This window comes from Malaclemys terrapin, chromosome 6 (genome assembly GCF_027887155.1).
Source record: "Malaclemys terrapin pileata isolate rMalTer1 chromosome 6, rMalTer1.hap1, whole genome shotgun sequence".
NCBI classification, from domain to species: domain Eukaryota; kingdom Metazoa; phylum Chordata; order Testudines; family Emydidae; genus Malaclemys; species Malaclemys terrapin.
In genome coordinates this window covers 133,454,735-133,474,666 of record NC_071510.1, presented here as the reverse complement: position 1 = coordinate 133,474,666, position 19,932 = coordinate 133,454,735, and the positions used below count along the sequence as shown (strand labels likewise).

The window sequence follows — 19,932 nt, the reverse complement described above, 5'->3', positions numbered from 1 at the left end:
CCTCACCCCGCGCGAGCTCGACGGGCCCCGGAAGGCGGGACTCGGACTCGGACTCGGGAGGAAACCGGCCCGAAGCCCAACCGGCTCGGCCGCCGGGGGGTAGCGGAGATGGGAATGCGAACCCGGCCGAGCGGCGCCCGAACATTCCCGAACGGAGCCCGAGCATCTCCGGGCGGAGCCGAAGATTCCCGAGCGGAGCCGAGCGGAGCCCGAGCGTCTCCGAGCGGAGGGGAAGATTCCCGAGCGGAGCCGAGCGGAGCCCGAGCCTCTCCGAGCGGAGGGGAAGATGTCCGAATGGAGCCCGAGCCTCTCCGAGTGGAGCCGAAGATTCCCGAACGAATCCGAGCGGAGCCGAGCCTTTCCGAGCGGGCCTGGGTCGCTGTCTCCGCCGCCGAGGGTCCCTGTTGTCCCCCCGGTGAGTGAGCGAGCGGGGTCCCCGGGCAGCGTCCGCCGGGGCAGGGCTCGGGGCAGGCCCCACGGCAGGAAGCCCGGGTAGCCGTTTTGGCCGAAGGCCCGGCCGGACGCCTGGGTCCCTCCCAGCCCGGCTGCCCGCGGGGCTTCGGGTCTCTGACCCCCCCCCCGCCCCGGGCGAGGTGGGGGGAGTCAGGTCTCAGGTTCCCCCCCGGGGTATGGTGTGGGGGGGGGTTCGGGTCTCTGACCCCCCCCGGGGTATGGTGTGTGGGGGGGGTTCGGGTCTCTGACCCCCCCCGGGGTATGGTGTGTGTGGGGGGGGTTCGGGTCTCTGACCCCCCCCGGGGTATGGTGTGTGGGGGGGGTTCGGGTCTCTGACCCCCCCCGGGGTATGGTGTGTGGGGGGGGTTCGGGTCTCTGACCCCCCCCGGGGTATGGTGTGTGTGGGGGGGGTTCGGGTCTCTGACCCCCCCCGGGGTATGGTGTGTGGGGGGGGTTCGGGTCTCTGACCCCCCCCGGGGTATGGTGTGTGGGGGGGGGTTCGGGTTTCGGGGGTGTGGGGGGGGATTCAGGTCTCTGCCCCCCCGGGACGCGGTGTGTGTGGGGGTTCGGCTCTCTGACCCCCCCCGGGGTATGGTGTGTGGGGGGTTTGGGTCTCTGCCCCCACGGGGCATGGTGTGTGTGTGGCGGGGGGTGGGTTTCAGGGTGGGGTGTGGGGGGGCTCAAGTCTCAGGCTCCCCCCCTCCCCCCCGGGGCACAGTGTGTGTGGGGGGGGTTGGGTCTCCCCCCCCCCCCCCCAATGTGTCCATTCAGCCCGGGGCTGTGGCACGTTGCAGGTGCAGGCCGGAGCCATGATCGAGGTTCTGGCCCAGCTGAGCCGTGGGCCCGTCTTCCTGGCCGGAGAGATGCTGGAGTGTGGGATCGTCTTCACCAACCCTCTCTCCGCCTCCTCCACCTCCGCCAGCAGGTACCAGCTGCCCTGGCATCCCCCCCGGCCCCGAGTGGAGGTGGGTCCGAGCCTGGCCAGGGCAGAGAGGAGCCCAGGGCGGGGTCCTGGGAGGAGAAGGGGGCAGGAGGGGATGCTGTGGCCTTGTCACTTTACAGCCTTCCCCACCCCACGGGCCCCTCTGCTCAGGCACCACCGAACTGGGACTTAGTCAGTAATCAGGCCTGTAGGGTCAGGTCAGTTTGGCCAAGGGGAATAAACTAGGCAAAGGATCTGACTGTGGGTGGGATGAGGCCTTCCCCCCAGTCTGGAGTGATTGAAATGACTCACGAGGTTACAGAGGAAGAATGAAGCTAAACTGGCTTTTAAACCTGAAGGGCTGGTTCCCCCCGGGATGGCCCGGTCACTGAGAGCAGAATAGTTACTTACTGGAGCACCCAGGAGCTCCGCTTGGCATCAGGACATCTTTGTGCTGAGCACTGCACAAGCATAGAGCCAGAGTCCTGCCGCCAGAGACCTCGCACACCACCATGAGGAGCCATGGATGAAGGGCCAGGGAGGGGGTGACACTTGGACACATACAGTTTGCATGTACATAATTGCCCCAAAGCCGTGGTAGGAGTGTTAATTTTTCTGAGCAAATTCATCCCAAATTTGTCACAGTTCAATGCTCTGCCCAGAGCTCCACCTGGAGACGTGGCCACGCGTGTCGAGAGAAAAGCTTTGGGCAGTTGAAATACGTAACCGTCAGAAGCACCTGTTCTGAAATACTCTCAGATTAACAAAGGACTGAGGTCTCGGGTGATGCAAGCTTGTGGTTTTGGGGCTCACCTCCTGCAAGATGATTCCCCCAAAGCAAGGGTGAAAGCACAGCTTAGCAGAACTATGCTCAAATTGAAAAAGAAACACTGGCAGTTGTTTGGTTGTGTGCAGCGGCATTCAGAGAAGCGGGTGGAATGTTGGGAATCATTCAGAAAAGGATAGTTAATAAGACTGAAAATATCACATTGGCCCTGTATAAATCCATGGTACACCCACATCTTGAATACTATGTGCAGATGTAGTCGCCCCATCTCAAAAAAGATATACTGTATTGGAAATGGAAAAGATACAGAAAAGAGCAACAAAAATGATTAGGGGTATGGAACAGCTTTCATATGAGGAGAGATTAATAAGACTGGGGGAGGATACGACAGAGATCTATAAAATTATGACTGCGGTATAGAGAAAGTAAATAAGGAAGTGTTACTTACTCCTTCTCATAAGACAAGAACTAGGAGTCACCAACTGAAATTAATAGGCAGCAGGTTTAAAACAAACAAAGGCAGAGTCATCTTGTGGAACTCCTTGCCAGAGGATGTTGTGAAGGCCAAGACTATAATAGGGTTCAAAAAAGAACTAGGTAAGTTCATGGAGGATAGGTCCATCAATGGCTATTAGCCAGGATGGCAGGGATGGTGTCCCTAGCCTCTGTTTGCCAGAAGCTGGGAGTGGGCGACAGGGGATGGATCACTTGATGATTACCTGTTCTGTTCATTCCCTCTGGGGCACCTGGCATTGCCCACTGTCGGAAGACAGGATACTGGGCTAAATGGACCTTTAGTCTGACCCAGTATGGCTGCTATTATGTTCTTATGTGCGCTATTTAATTAATATATTGATGGACAGAAATTGGTCAATTTAGAAACAGACCATAAAGTGTTGGAAGACACAAAACAAAAAACATTGTGCAAAGCATCACCTAGAATTCAGAAAAGGATCATGAAATTACAAGAGTAACCATCACATGTGAAAGGAACAGGAGTACTTGTGGCACCTTAGAGACTAACAAATATATTAGAGCATAAGCTTTCGTGGACTGTAGTCCGAAGAAGTGGGCTGTAGCCCACGAAAGCTTATGCTCTAATATATTTGTTAGTCTCTAAGGTGCCACAAGTACTCCTGTTCTTTTTGCGGATACAGACTAACACGGCTGCTACTCTGAAACCTGTCATCACATGTGAGACATGTCTTAGTAGAAGCTTCTTACAGCAAACATGCTTTCAAGAGGGCCTGTGAATAGTGGAAGACTTGCAAGAAGAAGAATGTGAAGTAAATATGACTCAAGTACAACCCATTCCAAAGCAAAATCTAACCAGCTGTGGTGAGAATCACATATTGAGCACCCAGACAAGAACTTGAGACAGTTATTCGAGAGGGATGGTTGGCAGAAAGGCCGAGGCACTTCTTAGAATAAAAATATTTTAAAATGAAATTGCTGCATATTGAGATTCTGTGCAAAGAACATTGTTCATGATCTACTCCACATGCTGGGGAAATACAAGGTGTAATTCACAGTGCCCATTGAGGTATCGAGATGTGTAAGAGCAGAGTCTAGATGTCCTGTCTAGCCAGGCATAAATGCTGCTCCTGAAGATAAAGGATCCAAGTCTAGAAATCTGCAGTAAATAAAGGAAACAAAATGCTAAAGATCCCTTAAAATAGCATCCGATTCCTGAATGCCCTTGAGATTGAAATCCAGGACCTCCACGGTAGCATTCTCTGAAATGCTTCCAGCTTCACGCGCAGGGCCAGTTAGACAGGCGGAACTTCAGGGTCTCAACATGTGGATGAGACGATGGTGTAGGGAGGAGGGGTTTAGATTTATTAGGAACTGGGGAAACTTTTGGGAAAAGAGGAGCCTATACAGGAAGGATGGGCTCCTCCTAAACCAAAATGGAACCAGATTGCTGGCACTAAAAATTAAAAAGGTCGTAGAACAGGTTTTAAACTAAGGGCTGGGGGAAAGCCGACAGATGCGGAGGAGCACGTGGTGTAGACAAAGACATCCCTTAGGCCTGGTCTACACTACGGGTTTAGGTCGACTTTAGCAGCGTTAAACCGAATTAAGCCTGGACACGTCCACACAACGAGGCCCTTTCTTTCGAATTAAAGGGCCCTTTAAACCGGTTTCTTTACACCACCTCCGACGAGGGGATTAGCGATAAAACCGGCCTTTGCGGGTCGGAATTGGGGTAGTGTGGACGGAATTCGATGTTATTGGCCTCCGGGAGCTATCCCACAGTGCTTCATTGTGACCGCTCTGGACAGCGCTCTCAACTCAGATGCACTGACCAGGTAGACAGGAAAAGACCCGCGAAGGTTTGAATTTCATTTCCTGTTTGCCCAGCGTGGAGAGCACAGGTGACCACGCAGAGCTCATCAGCACAGGTAACCGTCATGGAGTCCTCCCAGGATCGCAAAAGAGCTCCAGCATGGACCGAACGGGAGGTACGAGATCTGCTCGCCATATGGGGAGATGAAGCAGTGATAGCTGAACTCCGTAGCAGTAAAAGAAATGGAAAAGTATTAGAAAAGATCTCCAAGGCCATGAAGGACCGAGGCCATAACAGGGACACACAGCAGTGCCGCGTGAAAATTAAGGAGCTAAGGCAAGCCTACCACAAAGCCAGAGAAGCAAACGGAAGGTCCGGGGCAGAGCCGCAAACTTGCCGCTACTACGCGGAGCTGCATGCGATCCTAGGGGGTGCAGCCACCACTACCCCAACCGTGTGCTATGACTCTCTCACTGGAGAAACACACAGGGAAGACGGTTCGGGGAACGAGGAAGATGACGATGGAGGTACTGTAGGTAGCTCACAGCAGCAAGGAAGCGGAGAAACCGGTTTCCCCAACAGCCAGGATATGTTTGTGACCCTGGACCTGGAACCAGTAACCCCCGAACTCACCCAAGACCCTCAGGGCACACAGGAGACCTCTGGTGAGTGTAACTTTGTAAATATTTGTAAACATTACAAAAAAAAAGCAAGCAAGTCTGTTAACGTGTATGGGGATGGGGCGGAAATCCTCCAGGGACATCTCCAGAAAGCTCTCCTGGTTGAAATGGGGTGATTTTATTAAGGGGGACATTCAGAGGCGCCCGTTCCTGCTCTTCTGACCAGAAATGTTCCCCGCTGTTAACCACGCGGTGGGGGGGAGGGGTGAAGTGATCATCCCAGAGAATCGTGTGTGTGTGTGTGGGGGGGGGTGGTTTACTTGTGTTTGTGCCGCATGTTAACCGGGAAACCGCAGCCCCCTCCTTTTACATTGAAACCCCATTTTAAATGGACAACCCAATTCATCCTTGATATGGGAAATGCGCTGCTGTTTGCAACCTTTCCCGCATGTTAAGAAGGTTAAAAAAGCCAAAACACTGTGGCCTACGATGGCTGCCTGCAAGCCGAAATATGCGACCTTGTAATGAAAGAGTGTACCCATTGTTCCCTAAAATGTGTCCTTTTTAACCACCTCTCCCTTCTCCTCCACCAGCTGCAAATGTTTCTCCTTCGCAGAGGCTCGTGAACATTAGAAAGAGAAAACGTAAGACGAGGGACGAGATGTTCACGGAGCTGCAGATGTCCGCCCAGGCTGATAGAGCACAGCAGAATGCGTGGAGGCAGTCAATGACGGAGATGAGAAAAGCCCAATATGAACGAGAGGAGAGGTGGCGGGCTGAATCGCGGGAAGAACAGAGCAAGTGGCGGGCTGAAGACGATAGGTGGCGTCAGCTTGCAGACAGACGGCAAGAGGCAATGCTCCGTCTGCTGGAGCATCAAAGTGATATGCTCGAGCGTATGGTTGAGTTGCAGGAAAGGCAGCAGGAGCAGAGACCGCCGCTACAGCCCCTGTGTAACCAACAGCCCTCCTCCCCAAGTTCCATAGCCTCCTCACCCAGACGCCCAAGAACACGGTGGGGGGGCCTCCGTCCACCCAGTCACTCCACCCCAGATGATCGCCAAAGCATCAGAAGGCTGGCCTTCAATAAGAGTTAAAGTTTTAAAATGCAGTGTGTCCTTTTCCATCCCTCCTCCCCCACCCATCCCAGGCTACCTTGGCAATTATCCCCCTACCTCTGTAAGGAACTAATAAAGAATGCATGAATGTGAAAAAACAATGACTTTATTGCCTCTGCAAGGGGGAGGGGAGGGTGGGGTGGGGTGGTTGGTTTACAGGGAAGTAGAGTGAACCGGGTCGGGGGGGGGGGTTGGAGGGTTCATCAAGGAGAAACAAACAGAAGTTTCACACAGTAGCCTGGCCAGTCACAAAACTCGTTTTCAAAGCTTCTCTGATGCGCACCGCGCCCTGCTGTGCTCCTCTAACCGCCCTGGTGTCTGGCTGCGCGTAATCAGCGGCCAGGCGAGTTGCCTCAACCTCCCACCCCGCCATAAAGGTCTCCCCCTTACTCTCACAGATATTGTGGAGCGCACAGCAAGCAGCAATAACAATAGGGATATTCTTTTCGCTGAGGTCTGAGCGAGTCAGTAAGCTGCGCCAGCGCGCTTTTAAACGTCCAAATGCACATTCCACCACCATTCGGCACTTGCTCAGCCTGTAGTTGAACAGGTCCTGACTCCTGTCCAGGCTGCCTGTGTACGGCTTCATGAGCCATGGCATTAAGGGGTAGGCTGGGTCCCCAAGGATCACGATAGGCATTTCAACATCCCCAATGGTCACTTTCTGGTCCGGGAAGAAAGTCCCTTCCTCCAGCTTTCGAAACAGAGCAGAGTTCCTGAAGACGCGAGCATCATGTACCTTTCCCGGCCATCCCACGTTGATGTTGGTGAAACGTCCCTTGTGATCCACCAGGGCTTGCAGCAGCATTGAAAAGTACCCCTTGCGGTTTACGTAGTCGGTGGCTTGGTGCTCCGGTGACAAGATAGGGATATGGGTTCCGTCTATGGCCCCGCCACAGTTTGGGAATCCCATTTCAGCAAAACCATCCACTATTGACTGCACGTTGCCCAGAGTCACTACCCTTGCTATCACCAGGTCTTTCATTGCCCTGGCAAATTGGATCACAGCAGCCCCCACCGTAGATTTGCCCACTCCAAATTGATTCCCGACTGACCGGTAGCTGTCTGGCGTTGCAAGCTTCCACAGGGCTATCGCCACTCGCTTCTCAACTGTGAGGGCTGCTCTCATCTTGGTATTCTGGCGCTTCAGGGCAGGGGAAAGCAAGTCACAAAGTTCCATGAAAGTGGCCTTACGCATGCGAAAGTTTCGCAGCCACTGGGAATCGTCCCATACCTGCAGCACGATGCGATCCCACCAGTCTGTGCTTGTTTCCCGGGCCCAGAATCGGCGTTCCACGGTATCAACCTGCCCCAGTGACACCATGATTTCCACATTGCTGGGGCCTGTGCCTTGTGAGAGGTCTATGGCCATGTCAATTTCCTCATCACTCTCGTCGCCGTGCTGCAATCGCCTCCTCGCCTGGTCCGGGTTTCGCCTTGGCATGTTCTGGCTCTGCATATACTCCAGGACAATGCGCGTGGTGTTCATAGTGCTCATAATTGCCGCGGTGATCTGAGCGGGCTCCATGATCCCAGTGCTAGCTATGGCGCCTGGTCAGAAAAAAGGCGCGAAAGTAGTATCTGATGGACCAGGAGAAGGAGGGCGGGAGGGAGGGAGGGAGGGAGGGAGGGCCAAGTGACGACATGGCGTACAGGTACAGGAACAGGGAGAAACACAAACAACTGTCACACAGAATGGTCCCCCCAAAGATTAAACTGGAAACCCTGGGCTTAGCAGGCCGTTGATTTCACGGAGGAAGGGGAAGCAAATGAACACAGAATAAATCTATTTTTTACATCTTAAGGTGGCAGCCGACGCTGCAGCATGAGTGACAGCCATACCAGTATGATGATGATGGGTACCAATCATAATATACCATCATCTGCCAAAAGGCAAGGGGCTGCTGCTGTGTAGCAATGCAGCCCCATGTCTGCCAGCCCCACGTCCGCCAGCACCCAGCATCGCCCTCGGCCTCTTCTGGGTGCTTAGCAGACAATATTGGGCAATTGGCAGAAAATAGTACATTATGACTGGTAACCGTCATCATCGAGACAGTAGCATGTCTGCCCAGGTGGCCATGATTGACAGCCACTCCAGTACGACGACGACGGGTACCAGTCATAATATACCATCGCCTGGAAGGGGCTGGTGCAATGCAGCCCTACGGCTGCCAGCCCCACGGCTATCACTCATGCTACACCGTCTACTGCCAAAAGGCAGTTAGCAGCTGCTGCTGTGTAGCAATGCAGTCCCACGTCTGCCGGCACCAAGAGGATATATGGTGACGGTGAGCTCAGCTGTGCTGAGCGGGCTCCATGTTGTCTGCACAGGTAACCCAGGTAACTAACCCAGATAAAAGGGCGCGAATCTATTGTCTGCCGTTGCTGTGACGGGGGAGGGAGGGGCCTGACGACATGTACCCAGAACCGCCCGCGACACTGTTTTGCATCATCCGGGCATTGGGATCTCAACCCAGAATTCCAAGGGGCGGCGGAGACTGCGGGAACTGTGGGATAGCTGTGGGATAGCTACCCATAGTGCAATGCTCCGGAAGTCGACGCTAGCCTCGTACTGTGGACGCGGTCTGCCGACTAGAGCACCTAGAGCATTTTATTGTGTGGACATACACAATCGGCTGTATACAACCGATTTCAATAAAACCGGCTTCTATAAATTCGAACTAATTTCGTAGTGTAGACATACCCTAAGAGGAGGATCTATTAATGGAGATTCTCTATGTCCTAGTAAGGAGGAGAGGAGGGAAGATGATAAAATACAGGTAGGATCTGATGAGAAACAGTCAAATGAAAAAAAGCCCCATTCAATTACATCATGTAATAGCAGACAGCTAAAAAGTGACAAGTTTTTAAAGTGCTTATATACAAAGGCTAGAAGTTTAAATCATAAGATGGGTGAACTAGAGTGCCTTGTATTAAATGAGGATATTGATATAACAAGCATCACAGAAACATGTTGGAATGAGGATAATCAGTGGGATACAGTAATACCAGGGAACAAAATATATCATAAGGACAAAACAAGTCGTGCTAGTGGGGGAGTGGCACTATATGTGAAAGAAAGCGTAGAATCAAATGAAGTAAAAATCTTAAATGAACCAAACTGTACCACAGAATCTCTATGGATAGTAATTCCACGCTCTAATAATAAGAATATAGCATTAGGGATATATTACCGACCACCTAACCAGGATGGTGATAGTTACTGGGAAATGCTTGGGGAGATTAGAAAGGCTATTAAAATAAACTCAATACTAATGGGGGATTTCAGCTATCCCCATATTGACTGGGTACATGTCCCCTCAGGACGGGATGCAGAGATAAAGTTTCTGACACCTTAAATGACGGCTTCTTGGAGCAGCTAGTCCTGGAACCCACAAGAGGAGAGGCAATTCTTAGTCCTAAATGGAACACAGGATCTAGTTCAAGAGGTGAATAGAGCTGGACTGCTTGGTAATAGTGACCATCATATAATTAAATTTAACATCCCTGTGGCAGGGAAAACTCCACAGCAGCCCAACACTGTGGCATTTAATTTCAGAAAGAGGGACTACACAAAAATGAGGAAGTTGATTAAACAGAAATTAAAAGGTACGGCGCCAAAATTAAAATCCCTGAAACCTGAATGGAAATTTTTTAAAGACACCATAATAAAGGCTCAACTTAAATGTATACCCCAAATTAAAAAACATAGTAAGAGAACCTAAAAAGTTCCACCGTGACTAAACAACAAAATAAAAGGAGCATAAACTCTGGCAAATGAAGTATAAAAATATAATTAGGAAGGCTAAAAGAGAATTTGAAGAACAGCTACCCAAAGACTCAAAAAGTAATAGCAAAAAACATTCGAAGTACATCAGAAGCAGGAAGCCTGCTAAACAACCAGTGGAGCCACTGGATGATCGAGATGCTAAAGGAGCACTCAAGGACGATAAGGCCATTGCAGAGAAACTAAATGAATTCTTTGCATCGGTCTTCATGGCTGAGGATGTGAGGTAGATTCCCAAACCGGACCTGTTCTTTTTAGGTGACAAATCTGAGGAAATGTCCCACATTGAGGTGTCATTAGAGGAGGTGTTGGAACAAATGATAAACTAAACAGTAATAAGTCACCAGGACCAGATAGTATTCACAAAGTGTTCTGAAGGAACTCAAATGTGAAATTGCAGGACTACTAACTGTAGTTTGTAACCTATCATTTAAATCAGCTTCTGTACCAAATGACTGGAGGATAAGCTAATGTGATGCCTATTTTCAAAAAGAGCTCCAGAGGTGATTCTGGCAATTATAGGCCAGAAAGCCTGACTTCAATACTGGGCGAACTGGTTGAAAATATAGTAAAGAACAAAATTGTCAGACATATAGATTGACAGAGGGGTAGCCGTATTAGTCTGAATCTGTAAAAAGCAACAGAGGGTCCTGTGGCACCTTTGAGACTAACAGAAGTATTGGGAGCATAAGCTTTCGTGGGTAAGAACCTCACTTCTTCTTCGTGGGTAAGAACCTCACTTCTTCAGATGCAAGTCTGAAGAAGTGAGGTTCTTACCCACGAAAGCTTATGCTCCCAATACTTCTGTTAGTCTCAAAGGTGCCACAGGACCCTCTGTTGCTTTATATAGATTAACGTAATTTGTTGGGGAAGAGTCAATATTTTTTTTGTAAAGGGAAATTATGCCTCACCAATCTACTAGAATTCTCTGACGTGGGGTCAACAAGGATGTGGACAAGGGGGATCCAGTGGATATAGTGTACTTGGACTTTCAGAAAGCCTTTGACAAGGTCCCTTACCAAAGGCTCTTAAGCAAAGTAAGCTGTCATGGGATAAGAGGGAAGGTCCTCTCAGGAATGAGAAACTGGTTAAAAGGCAGGAAACAAAGGGTAGGAATAAATGGTCAGTTTTCAGAATAGAGAGAGGTAAATAGTGGTGTCCCCCAGGGGTCTGTACTGGGACAAGTCCTATTCAACATATTCATAAATGATCTGGAAAAAGTGGTAAACAGTGAGGTGGAAAAATCTGCAGATGATACAAAACTGCTCAAGGTAGTTAAGTCCCAGGCAGGCTGCGAAGAGCTACAAAAGGCTCTCACAAAACTAGGGAATTGGGCAACAAAATGGCAGATGAAATTCAGTGTTGCTAAATGGAAAGTAATGCACATTGGAAAACATAATTCCAACTCTACATTAAAATGATGGGGTCTAAATTAGCTGTTACCACTCAAGAAAATGATTTTGGAGTCATTGTGGATAGTTCTCTGAAACATCCACTCAGTGAGTGTGCAGCGGCCGGCAAAAAAAGCGAACAGAATGTTGGTAATCATTAAGAAGGGGATAGATAATAGGACAGAAAATATCATATTGCCTCTATGTAAATCCCTGGTACGCCCACATCTTGAATACTGCGTGCAGATGTGGTCGCCCCATTTCAAAAAAAGATGTATTGGAATTGGAAAAAGTTCAGAAAAGGGCAACAAAAATGATTAGGGGTATGGAATGACTGCCATATGAGGAGAGATTAATAAGACTGGGACTTTTCAGCTTGGAAAAGAGATGACTAAGGGGGAATGTTATAGAGGTCTATAAAATCATGACTGGTATGGAGAAAGTAAATAAGGAAGTGTTATTTACTCTTTCTCATAACACAACAACTAGGGGTCACCCAATTAAATTAATAGGCAGCAGATTTAAAACAAAAGGAAGTTTTTTTTCCTTACAACGCACAGTTAACCTGTGGAACTCCTTGCCAGATGATGTTGTGAAGGCCAAGACTATAACAGGGTTCAAAAAAGAACTAGATAAGTTCATGGAGGATAGATCCATCAATGGCTATTAGCCAGGATGGACAGGGATGGTGTCCCTAGCCTCTGTTTGCCAAAAGCTGAGAATGGGCGACAGCGGATGGATCACTTGATGATTCCCTGTTCTGTTCATTCCCTCTGGGGCACTTGGCATTGGCCAGTGTCAGAAGTCAGGATACTGGGCTAGACGGACCTTTGGTCTGACCCAGTATGGCTGTTTTTATGTTCTTATGGTCCAAGGTTGGCGCTAATCTCTCTGAATGAAGCAGGAAAGAGATTACCACTTAATGGTGAACTGCCACTCCAGTTTTCTCTAAATGAGGCTGGTACTGCACAACCTATAATGCAGGGTAAATCCTAGTTTGCTCACCATGGGATGCCAGGTGAAATAATACGAGCGAAAGGCTCATATCACGGATCCACAGGATCAGTGCTACACCCCCACTTTGGAACGGTCTTTAGGAGGAGCCCGTCAGTGTGCCAGGCTCCCTAAGGGTCTCACTCTTCCTCCAGGGTCAGTCACGCAGCCTCTCCACCTCCTCAGACTGAGCCTCTGGGCCTGCAGGCCCCCTGCGTTACCCCATGAGCTCTGCTCAGTAAGTCCACTGAGACAGACCCTGATAGAGACTTGTCCACTCCTCAGGGATTAATGCACCTCACCCAGCATCTGCAGTGACACTCGCACAGCGCTGCCAGAACAGTCGGGTCTGTCAGTCATCTGGACACAGCACAGGGAGCCCTTAGCTTAGCCCAGAGAACTGACGCTTAGAGCAGGGGTCGGCAACCTTTCAGCAGTGGTGTGCCGAGTCTTCATTTATTCACTCTAATTTAAGGTATCGCGTGCCAGTAATACATTTTAACATTTTTAGAAGGTCTCTTTCTCTAAGTCTATAATATATAACTAAACTATTGTTGCATGTAAAGTAAATAAGGTTTTTAAAATGTTTAAGAAGCTTCATTTAAAATTAAATTAAAATGCAGAGCCTCCCAGACTGGTGGCCAGGACCCGGGCAGTGTGAGTGCCACTGAAAATCAGCTTGCGTGCCGCCTTCGGCACACGTGCCATAGGTTGCCTACCCTTGGCTTAGAGCATCCTCCAGTCTGGCCAGCCCAGAGACCAGCTAAGCTGTAGGGAACCCATTTTCTTTGATCTCCTTTGTCAGACTCCAGGTGAAAGTCCCGGCTCCTCCCAGCTGCCAGCTCTGATCCTCACCTCATTCCTCCCCAGTCCCTTGTTCTCCAGCTGGGGAATGGTGCTCAGCCTCGCTGCTGAGAGGTGGGAAATCCTGATCCCCCTGGGGCTTTGGTTGCTCGGTGTCAATGTCCCAGCGATTGGATTTGCCTTTATCTTTTCAAGTGCTCCACTGATGTGGGGACTGGTGATACCCGCACCTGTGTGTCCCCGCCTGCTCTGAGAGCAAACAGTCCCTTCCAACCCACGGGGGAACAATGCAGCACAATGAAGCTGAGGCACAACTAGGACTCATTAAAATGTTACAGAATATTCCCACTTGGTCACAACTCACAAATGGCTCATTGTGGCTGTTCTGCTTGATAGAGCGATTCAAGTATGCTATGCACAGTCAGCTGGGTCAGCAGAAAAACTAGTGCAGATGGCAAGGACCTTGATTAAGAGGTAACAAGCTCTGGTGAGTCAAGGGAGCTGTACCTAGCAGACGACTACAGCATTCGCAGCGCTCGTTAGCATCACCAGCACACCAGTTAGAGACTTGTGGACGGAAGGATAGAAACCTTAATTCCCTCATCTCCTAAGCGTCTTGAGCCAAAGACTGCCACCCTCAAGCCCAGTAGAGCCTCAGCGTTATGACTCCTTGGGAATGGAGGTTGTTCATAACTCTGAAATGTTCGGAGCATAAGCTTTCGTGGGTAAGAACCTCACTTCTTCAGATGCAAGTAATGGAAATCTCCAGAGGCTTATACCTGCCTCTGGAGATTTCCATTATTTGCATCTGAAGAAGTGAGGTTCTTACCCACGAAAGCTTATGCTCCCAATACTTCTGTTAGTCTTAAAGGTGCCACAGGACCCTCTGTTGCTTTTTACAGATTCAGACTAACACGGCTACCCCTCTGATACTCTGAAATGTTCGTAACTCGGGACAAAACGTTCTGGTTCTTTCAAAAGTTTACAGCTGAACGTTGACTTAATACAGCTTTGAAACTTTACTGTGCAAAAGGAAAATGCTGCTTTTAACCATCTGAATATAAAGGAAACAAACACAGAAACAGTTTCCTTAGTTGTCAAATCTTTTTTTAAACTTTCCCTTTATTTTTTAGTAGTTTATATTTAACACAGTACTGTGTTGGATTTCTTTCTTTCTTTCTTTCTTTCTTTCTTACGTCTCTGCTGCTGTCTGATTGTGTACTTCTGGTTCCAAATGAGGTGTGTGATTGACTGGCCAGTTCATAGCTGTGGGATTTGTAACACTGAGGTTCTGCTGTACTTACGAAGAGCTATGGGCCAAGCAACTAAAACAGAAGAAATACTATGATAAAAATGTCAAAGCAAGGCAGTTACTCCCATTGCAAGTGGGAGATAATGTTAAACACTCAGGAGATACTGGCTAGCAGCCTTCTGTGGCAACAGCTGTACCATCCATGCCAAAGCTGTGTGTCAGAACTTAGACTCTCCCCCAGGGTCAATTGTGCAAAAGCAATGGAGGATATTTAACCAAAGCAAAGACAGCTCTCGGGCTTTGTTTTTCTATGTCTCTGTTTGCCAGAAGCTGGGAGTGGCTGACAGGGGATGGATCACTTGATGATCACCTGTTCTGTTCATTCCCCTTGGGGCACCTGGCAGTGGCCACTGTTGGCGGACAGAATACTGGGCTAGATGGACATTTGGTCTGACCCAGTCTGGCCATTCTTATGTAAGGCTACTCAAAGCACTGAGCGTAGCGGTTGTGCTAATGCCCCGGCCAGCCACTCTCCAGAAAAGCGGGCCCGGGTGGCGGATCCACCTCAGCAGCCTGTCAGGTCACTGCAGAAAGGAGTGTTTTGAGAACAAGAAATGACCATGTGCTCCAAACTCCTTGTAGGTTCAGGGTGGTCGTTACTGCCGGGAGGTTGGTATCTTGACCTCCGTCCCAGATGCGTCTCCTTGTGTCCCTTTGCTTCCCTTGTCAATTTTCTACAACTCCTACTTTCTGATTTATATTCATTACTATCAACTTTCCCTTTCTTCCATTTGTAATATATTACTATTTAATTTTTTATAGCTGTCTTTAACTTCCTCTCTAAACCAGGTCAGTTTTTTAACCAGCGTGGTGGTCTTCCTCAGTTGTGGGAAAGTGTCCTTAAAAGATCCCCAATTATCACTCAAATTTTTCTGATTCAATTCTTCGCAATAGCTGATTTAGCTTATAATTGTTTTCAGCTTTGTGAAATTGGCCCTGTTAAAAGACCAAGCGTATATATTATGGGTCTGGACTTTATTCTGCTTGCACATTATAAATGTAATCAAGTCTTGATGACTTGTACCTAAGCTACCATTAACTTTTAGTTCTGTGATCAGTTGCTCTTTATCTGTTAAGACGAAGTCTAATAAAGAATTCCCCCGGAAGCAGCGCCTGGACTAAGGGGGCTGTAGTTTGGGGGTCTGCTGGGCAGAGCTGTGGCAGAATCCTATGGCATAGGGAGCGGCATCTCCCAAACCATTCGGGTTTTATACGTTAGGTGCTTTCCTGTGCCTGGGTTCAGCACCCGCAGCTGGAGCACTGCAGCGAGTGGGGTTCCAGGGCATGTGATGTCATGAGGAGCAGAATGATTCCCCTTGTGTCCTCCCCTCTGGGTGTGTTGCCTGACTTGGTGCCTGCTGGGCTCTGTCCCCCCATGTCTCACTGCTTGTCTCTCTCCTCTGCACCCAGTGAGATGCTGGCGTGGGCCAGTGCCCAGATTCACTGCCAGTTTCACTCCAGCGAGAACCGGGTTGCGTTGCCTCCCTCGGATGACAGCAAGCATGACGTGCAGGCCGAGAACGAGACCGTGTTTGTCCCCAACAGAGGTGAGTGCTGTCCTGGCCTCTGTTATGCCAGGCCTCGGTGTGTGGGGAAGGGATTCGGAGTAAGAGACTGAGGAGAGATAAAATAATGACTGGTACTGAGAGAGCTCGGGGGGCTGCTCCGTAGCATGCCGAGAGCCAGGGCAGAGAATCCCTGTTTCCCACCTTGTCTCATCACCCCACAGAGCTTCTGCTGCAGGAGCCTTCAGCCCCAAACAGTGAGACTCAGAAAAGCAGTGACCCCAGCTAGGATTAAACTCTCGGAGTTGTCAGGCTTGCGGCTCCAGGGCACATCAGATGCTCTAGCAGTCACCTCCCTGGGCAAGGATGCCTCCTGCACTGCGCGGTCTGGGAGGGATGTAGCAGGGAAGAGGGGACACTGGGCTGGTTTTGCCTGGTGCTCTGGTCCTGTGCAGCAATTGTTGTTCTTTACCTTTCAGGAGAGCGGGGTCAGTGCATCCTGTCCACACCCCCAAAGATTCTCTTTTGTGACTTGCGCCTGGATCCCGGAGAGTCGAAATCCTGTAAGGACTGTGTTCTCTTCCCTGAGGGGGTGTTTCACCGTGCATTTATCTCCCTTGCTAGGTGTAACTCATTTTCTTCCTCAGCCTTCCTGATTTCGTCCCTGTAAGCTTGGGCTGTTCTTTCGTACCCCTCCTTAGCAATTCAGCCACGTTCCCACTTCCTGCAGGATTCCTTTTTGATTTTCAGGTCGTTAAAGAACTGCCGATGGAGCCATATTGGCCTCTTACTATTCTCCTACGTTTCCTTCGCATTGGGCTAGTTTGCAGTTGTGCATTTACTGTTGTCTCCTTGAGGAACTGCCAGCTGTCCTGAACTCCTTTGTCCGTTGGATTTTCTTCCCATGGACCTTGCCTACCAGTTCTCTGGGTCTGTTAAGGTCGGCTTTTGTGAAATTCATTGACCTTATTCTGCTGCTCTCACTCCTTTCTTTCCTTAGACTCATGAAATCATCATGTCCTGGTCCCTTTCTCCCAGTTGCCAGTTCCTCCCTGTGGTCAGAATGAAGTCTAAAATGGCTGTCCCCTGGTTACTCCCTCCACTTTCTGAAACAAAACGTTGTCCCCAGTGCATTCCAAGAGGTTCCTGGGAATGTTGGGGTTTGCTGTGTTACTTTCCCCCCAGATGTCTGGGTAGTTAGTCCCCCATTACCACCAATTCACCTAACCCCACTACACCTCGGTTACCCTTCTGTGAAACGGGGGTGATGGTACATCCCTGTCTCCCAGGTGGGGGCGCTGTAAGGATAAGTCCCTCGTGCTTGTGAGGCTCAGGCGTTCTGTGAGGGGAGACTATAGGGAAGTGTTACAGGGCCTATAGGCAAAGCTGGCAGGGGCATCCTCAGTTAAGATTGCTCAACTCTTTCCATGGTAAGCCCCACGGACGGTGAGCCCTGCCCCTCTCGTTTCAGACTCGTACTGTGAGACGCTGCCTGTGGATGGGCCGCCCTCCTTCCGGGGGCAGTCGGTGAAGTACGTGTACAAGCTGACCATCGGCTGCCAGCGGGTGAACTCGCCCATCAAGCTGCTGCGGGTGCCCTTCCGGGTGCTGGTGCTGCACGGTAAGGCCCGCTGTGGCCCTCTCCTGGCAGGGCGCGCCCAGCCCACGGCCAGGCTGTGACCCTTTCTGCACTGTCTCCCCAGGGCTCAAAGATTATCAGTTCCCCCAGGACGAAGTGGTCGCCCCCTCGAACCCCTTCCTGGAGGAGGAGGAGGGAGTGAAGAAAGACTCCCGGCTGGCGGACCTGGCCACGGAGCTGCTGATGGCAGCCACCTCCCGGCGCAGCCTGCGTAAGTTGTTCCCCACTTGATCTTACCGTGCCTCCCTGCCCCTCCGGCACGCACCTGGTCTGTTCGATCTCTGCGCTGTCCCCAGCCGGCGTGCACACTGCGGCTCGTTCGTCTGCCATTCCCAGCTCCCTGGATTCCTCAGCGGCAGCCTCACCGCGTTCTGACAGCTGCCCCACGCTGCCCTGCCTACGTAAAGGCCCTAACAGAGCAAAGTATCTCTGTCCATAGCCAGCCAGGGCCCTGTTGTAACCAGCATGCGCAGTGCGTGTGCTGAGGGGTCCCCGATGCTCCCCGGGGGCTGTCCTCGGGGGAGTCCTGTCCTGCAGGGGCACAGCCGCACTCTTGGGCTGTGGCTTCGTTCCAGGCGGGGACTCGCTGTAGCCCTGGCTCATCTGCCTGTCTCCGTCTCCGCAGACGTGTATAACATCAGCAACACCCGGGGCAAGGTGGGCAAGTTCGGGATCTTTAAGACTGTCTATAAGATTGGAGAAGACATCCTGGGGACCTTTAACTTCTCGGAAGGGGACATCCCCTGTCTGCAGGTGAGCGCGGCTCTTGCATCCCGGCCAGGCAGCCCGTCCCATTGTCCAGCCAGGGGGATGTGGGCAGCTGGGCTAGCAGCAGTGGCACAGACACTGAGCTGCTCTGGGTGCCTCTGGGCAGTCCAGGGTCCTGCCTTGGGCTTGGGGGGAGCTGCGAGTTATTCAGAGCTAGGCCCCCCCGAGCCTTCGGCACAGCTCTCAGCTGGGATTGCGCAGCGGTGTCTGAAAGCCAGGGCTCTGCCCTCCCTCACGTGTGTGCCCTGCTCCCCAGTACTCGGTGAGCCTGCAGACAGAGGAGAGTATCCAGGAGGAGTTCCAGCGGCGGCACGGGCAGCCTGTCTCCTACAGCACACACGCCCGCCACCAGGAGTCCTGTCTGCATACGGCCAGGAGCAGCTTCAGCCTCCCCGTCCCGCTGAGCTCCACGCCCGGCTTCACCACCAACATTGGTGAGTGCCCGGGGAGGGAGCTGCTGGCACTCACTGGGGGGTGGGCATCGCCCCACTGCCATCCCCGAAGGCTCCTGCTCTGCCCTGTGCTGGCACAGCCCCATCAGAGCCGGGCGCCAGAGAGGGGACAGCTGTGCCAGTGGGTCCTAGAAAGGGGGACCCCTTCGCCAAGCTGACCAGTGCTAACGTGGCTGCTGAGCGGGGACCCCCTGCCATCCAGGTGCCGTTGCACTCGCAGCCTCTGACCCTCCTTTCACCCGCAGTGTCTCTGAAGTGGAGGCTGCACTTTGAGTTCGTGACCTCCCGAGAGTCGGGGGAGGCCCACACGGTCCCTGAGAACCCGTCGGAAACCATCACCTGGACTGGGGTGGAGCAAATCGAAGTGGATACCTTCAGCTGGGACTTGCCCATCAAAGTCCTGCCGACCAATCCCGTCCTGGCCTCCTACGTGTCCCAGTTCTCCAGCACAAACTCCATCACTATCTGAGCTGGGGCAGGACCTAGGTGGGAGCCTGGGGCACCAGTCACACCACCCACTCGGGATGGTAGCTGCCGAGTGGCAGGGCACAGGCCCACTCTGAGCCCTGCACCAGGCCCTGCGCCGGCTGTGCGGCCCTGCCTGTGTGAGAGACAACGCTCTAGGCCCAGCACTAGCTGGCCTCTCCTTCCTGAGCTGCGTCTCTCTGGGTCAGGAGCCAGGCTCCTGGTCGCCTGGGCATGCACAGGAACCCCAGTGCTCTCTGTCAGGGGCGGCCTGGCTGCTTCCTCCCCATTGTGGGACCTTGTGCCCAGCCCAGGGAAGGGAGAAGGTCGCCCTTCCAGTGACTACCCGTCCCAGGCTCCTGGGAAGCCCACGCCCATTCCCTCTGGGATCTCCCCCCACTGCATGGAGGACCCCATCTCCAGCTGACACATGTCCAGTGTCCCTGGCCCCAGCTGGGAGCGACAGCCCTGGGACATGTCCATCCCACGGGGGAACTGCAGTCCCTCTGGTAGAGTCAGCCCCGCAGCAGCCCCCCTGCCTAGGACAGCCCCAGCAGAGGGGCAGCAGGTGCCCTGCACACCCAAGCTGGGCTTCTGCACGTGGCTGGCTTCCCACAGGAGAGGCCA

The 19,932-nt window shown here is 51.7% G+C and overlaps 1 protein-coding gene across 1 annotated transcript; it reads left to right on the top strand.

The window, feature by feature from the left end:
- Positions 1–312: 312 nt before the first annotated feature.
- RGP1 (RGP1 homolog, RAB6A GEF complex partner 1) lies at positions 313–19,508 on the top strand. The gene is made up of 9 exons (XM_054031996.1): positions 313–415; positions 1,248–1,378; positions 15,887–16,023; positions 16,461–16,544; positions 17,453–17,602; positions 17,685–17,831; positions 18,246–18,373; positions 18,645–18,822; positions 19,086–19,508. The coding sequence occupies exons 2-9, from the start codon at positions 1,263–1,265 to the stop codon at positions 19,307–19,309; spliced, it is 1,164 nt and encodes a 387-aa protein (XP_053887971.1). The 5' UTR covers positions 313–415; positions 1,248–1,262; the 3' UTR covers positions 19,310–19,508.
- The last annotated feature ends 424 nt before the right edge of the window (positions 19,509–19,932 follow it).

What these genes read in the sequence shown, in the direction of transcription:
- RGP1 (XM_054031996.1), top strand. Translation starts at nt 1,263, where the DNA reads ATGATCGAGGTTCTGGCCCAGCTGAGCCGTGGGCCCGTCTTCCTGGCC. An exon ending in CCGGGTGCTGGTGCTGCACG is followed by an intron (nt 17,603 to 17,684) that starts GTAAGGCCCGCT and finishes CTGTCTCCCCAG; the next exon opens with GGCTCAAAGATTATCAGTTC. An exon ending in CACCTCCCGGCGCAGCCTGC is followed by an intron (nt 17,832 to 18,245) that starts GTAAGTTGTTCC and finishes CCGTCTCCGCAG; the next exon opens with ACGTGTATAACATCAGCAAC.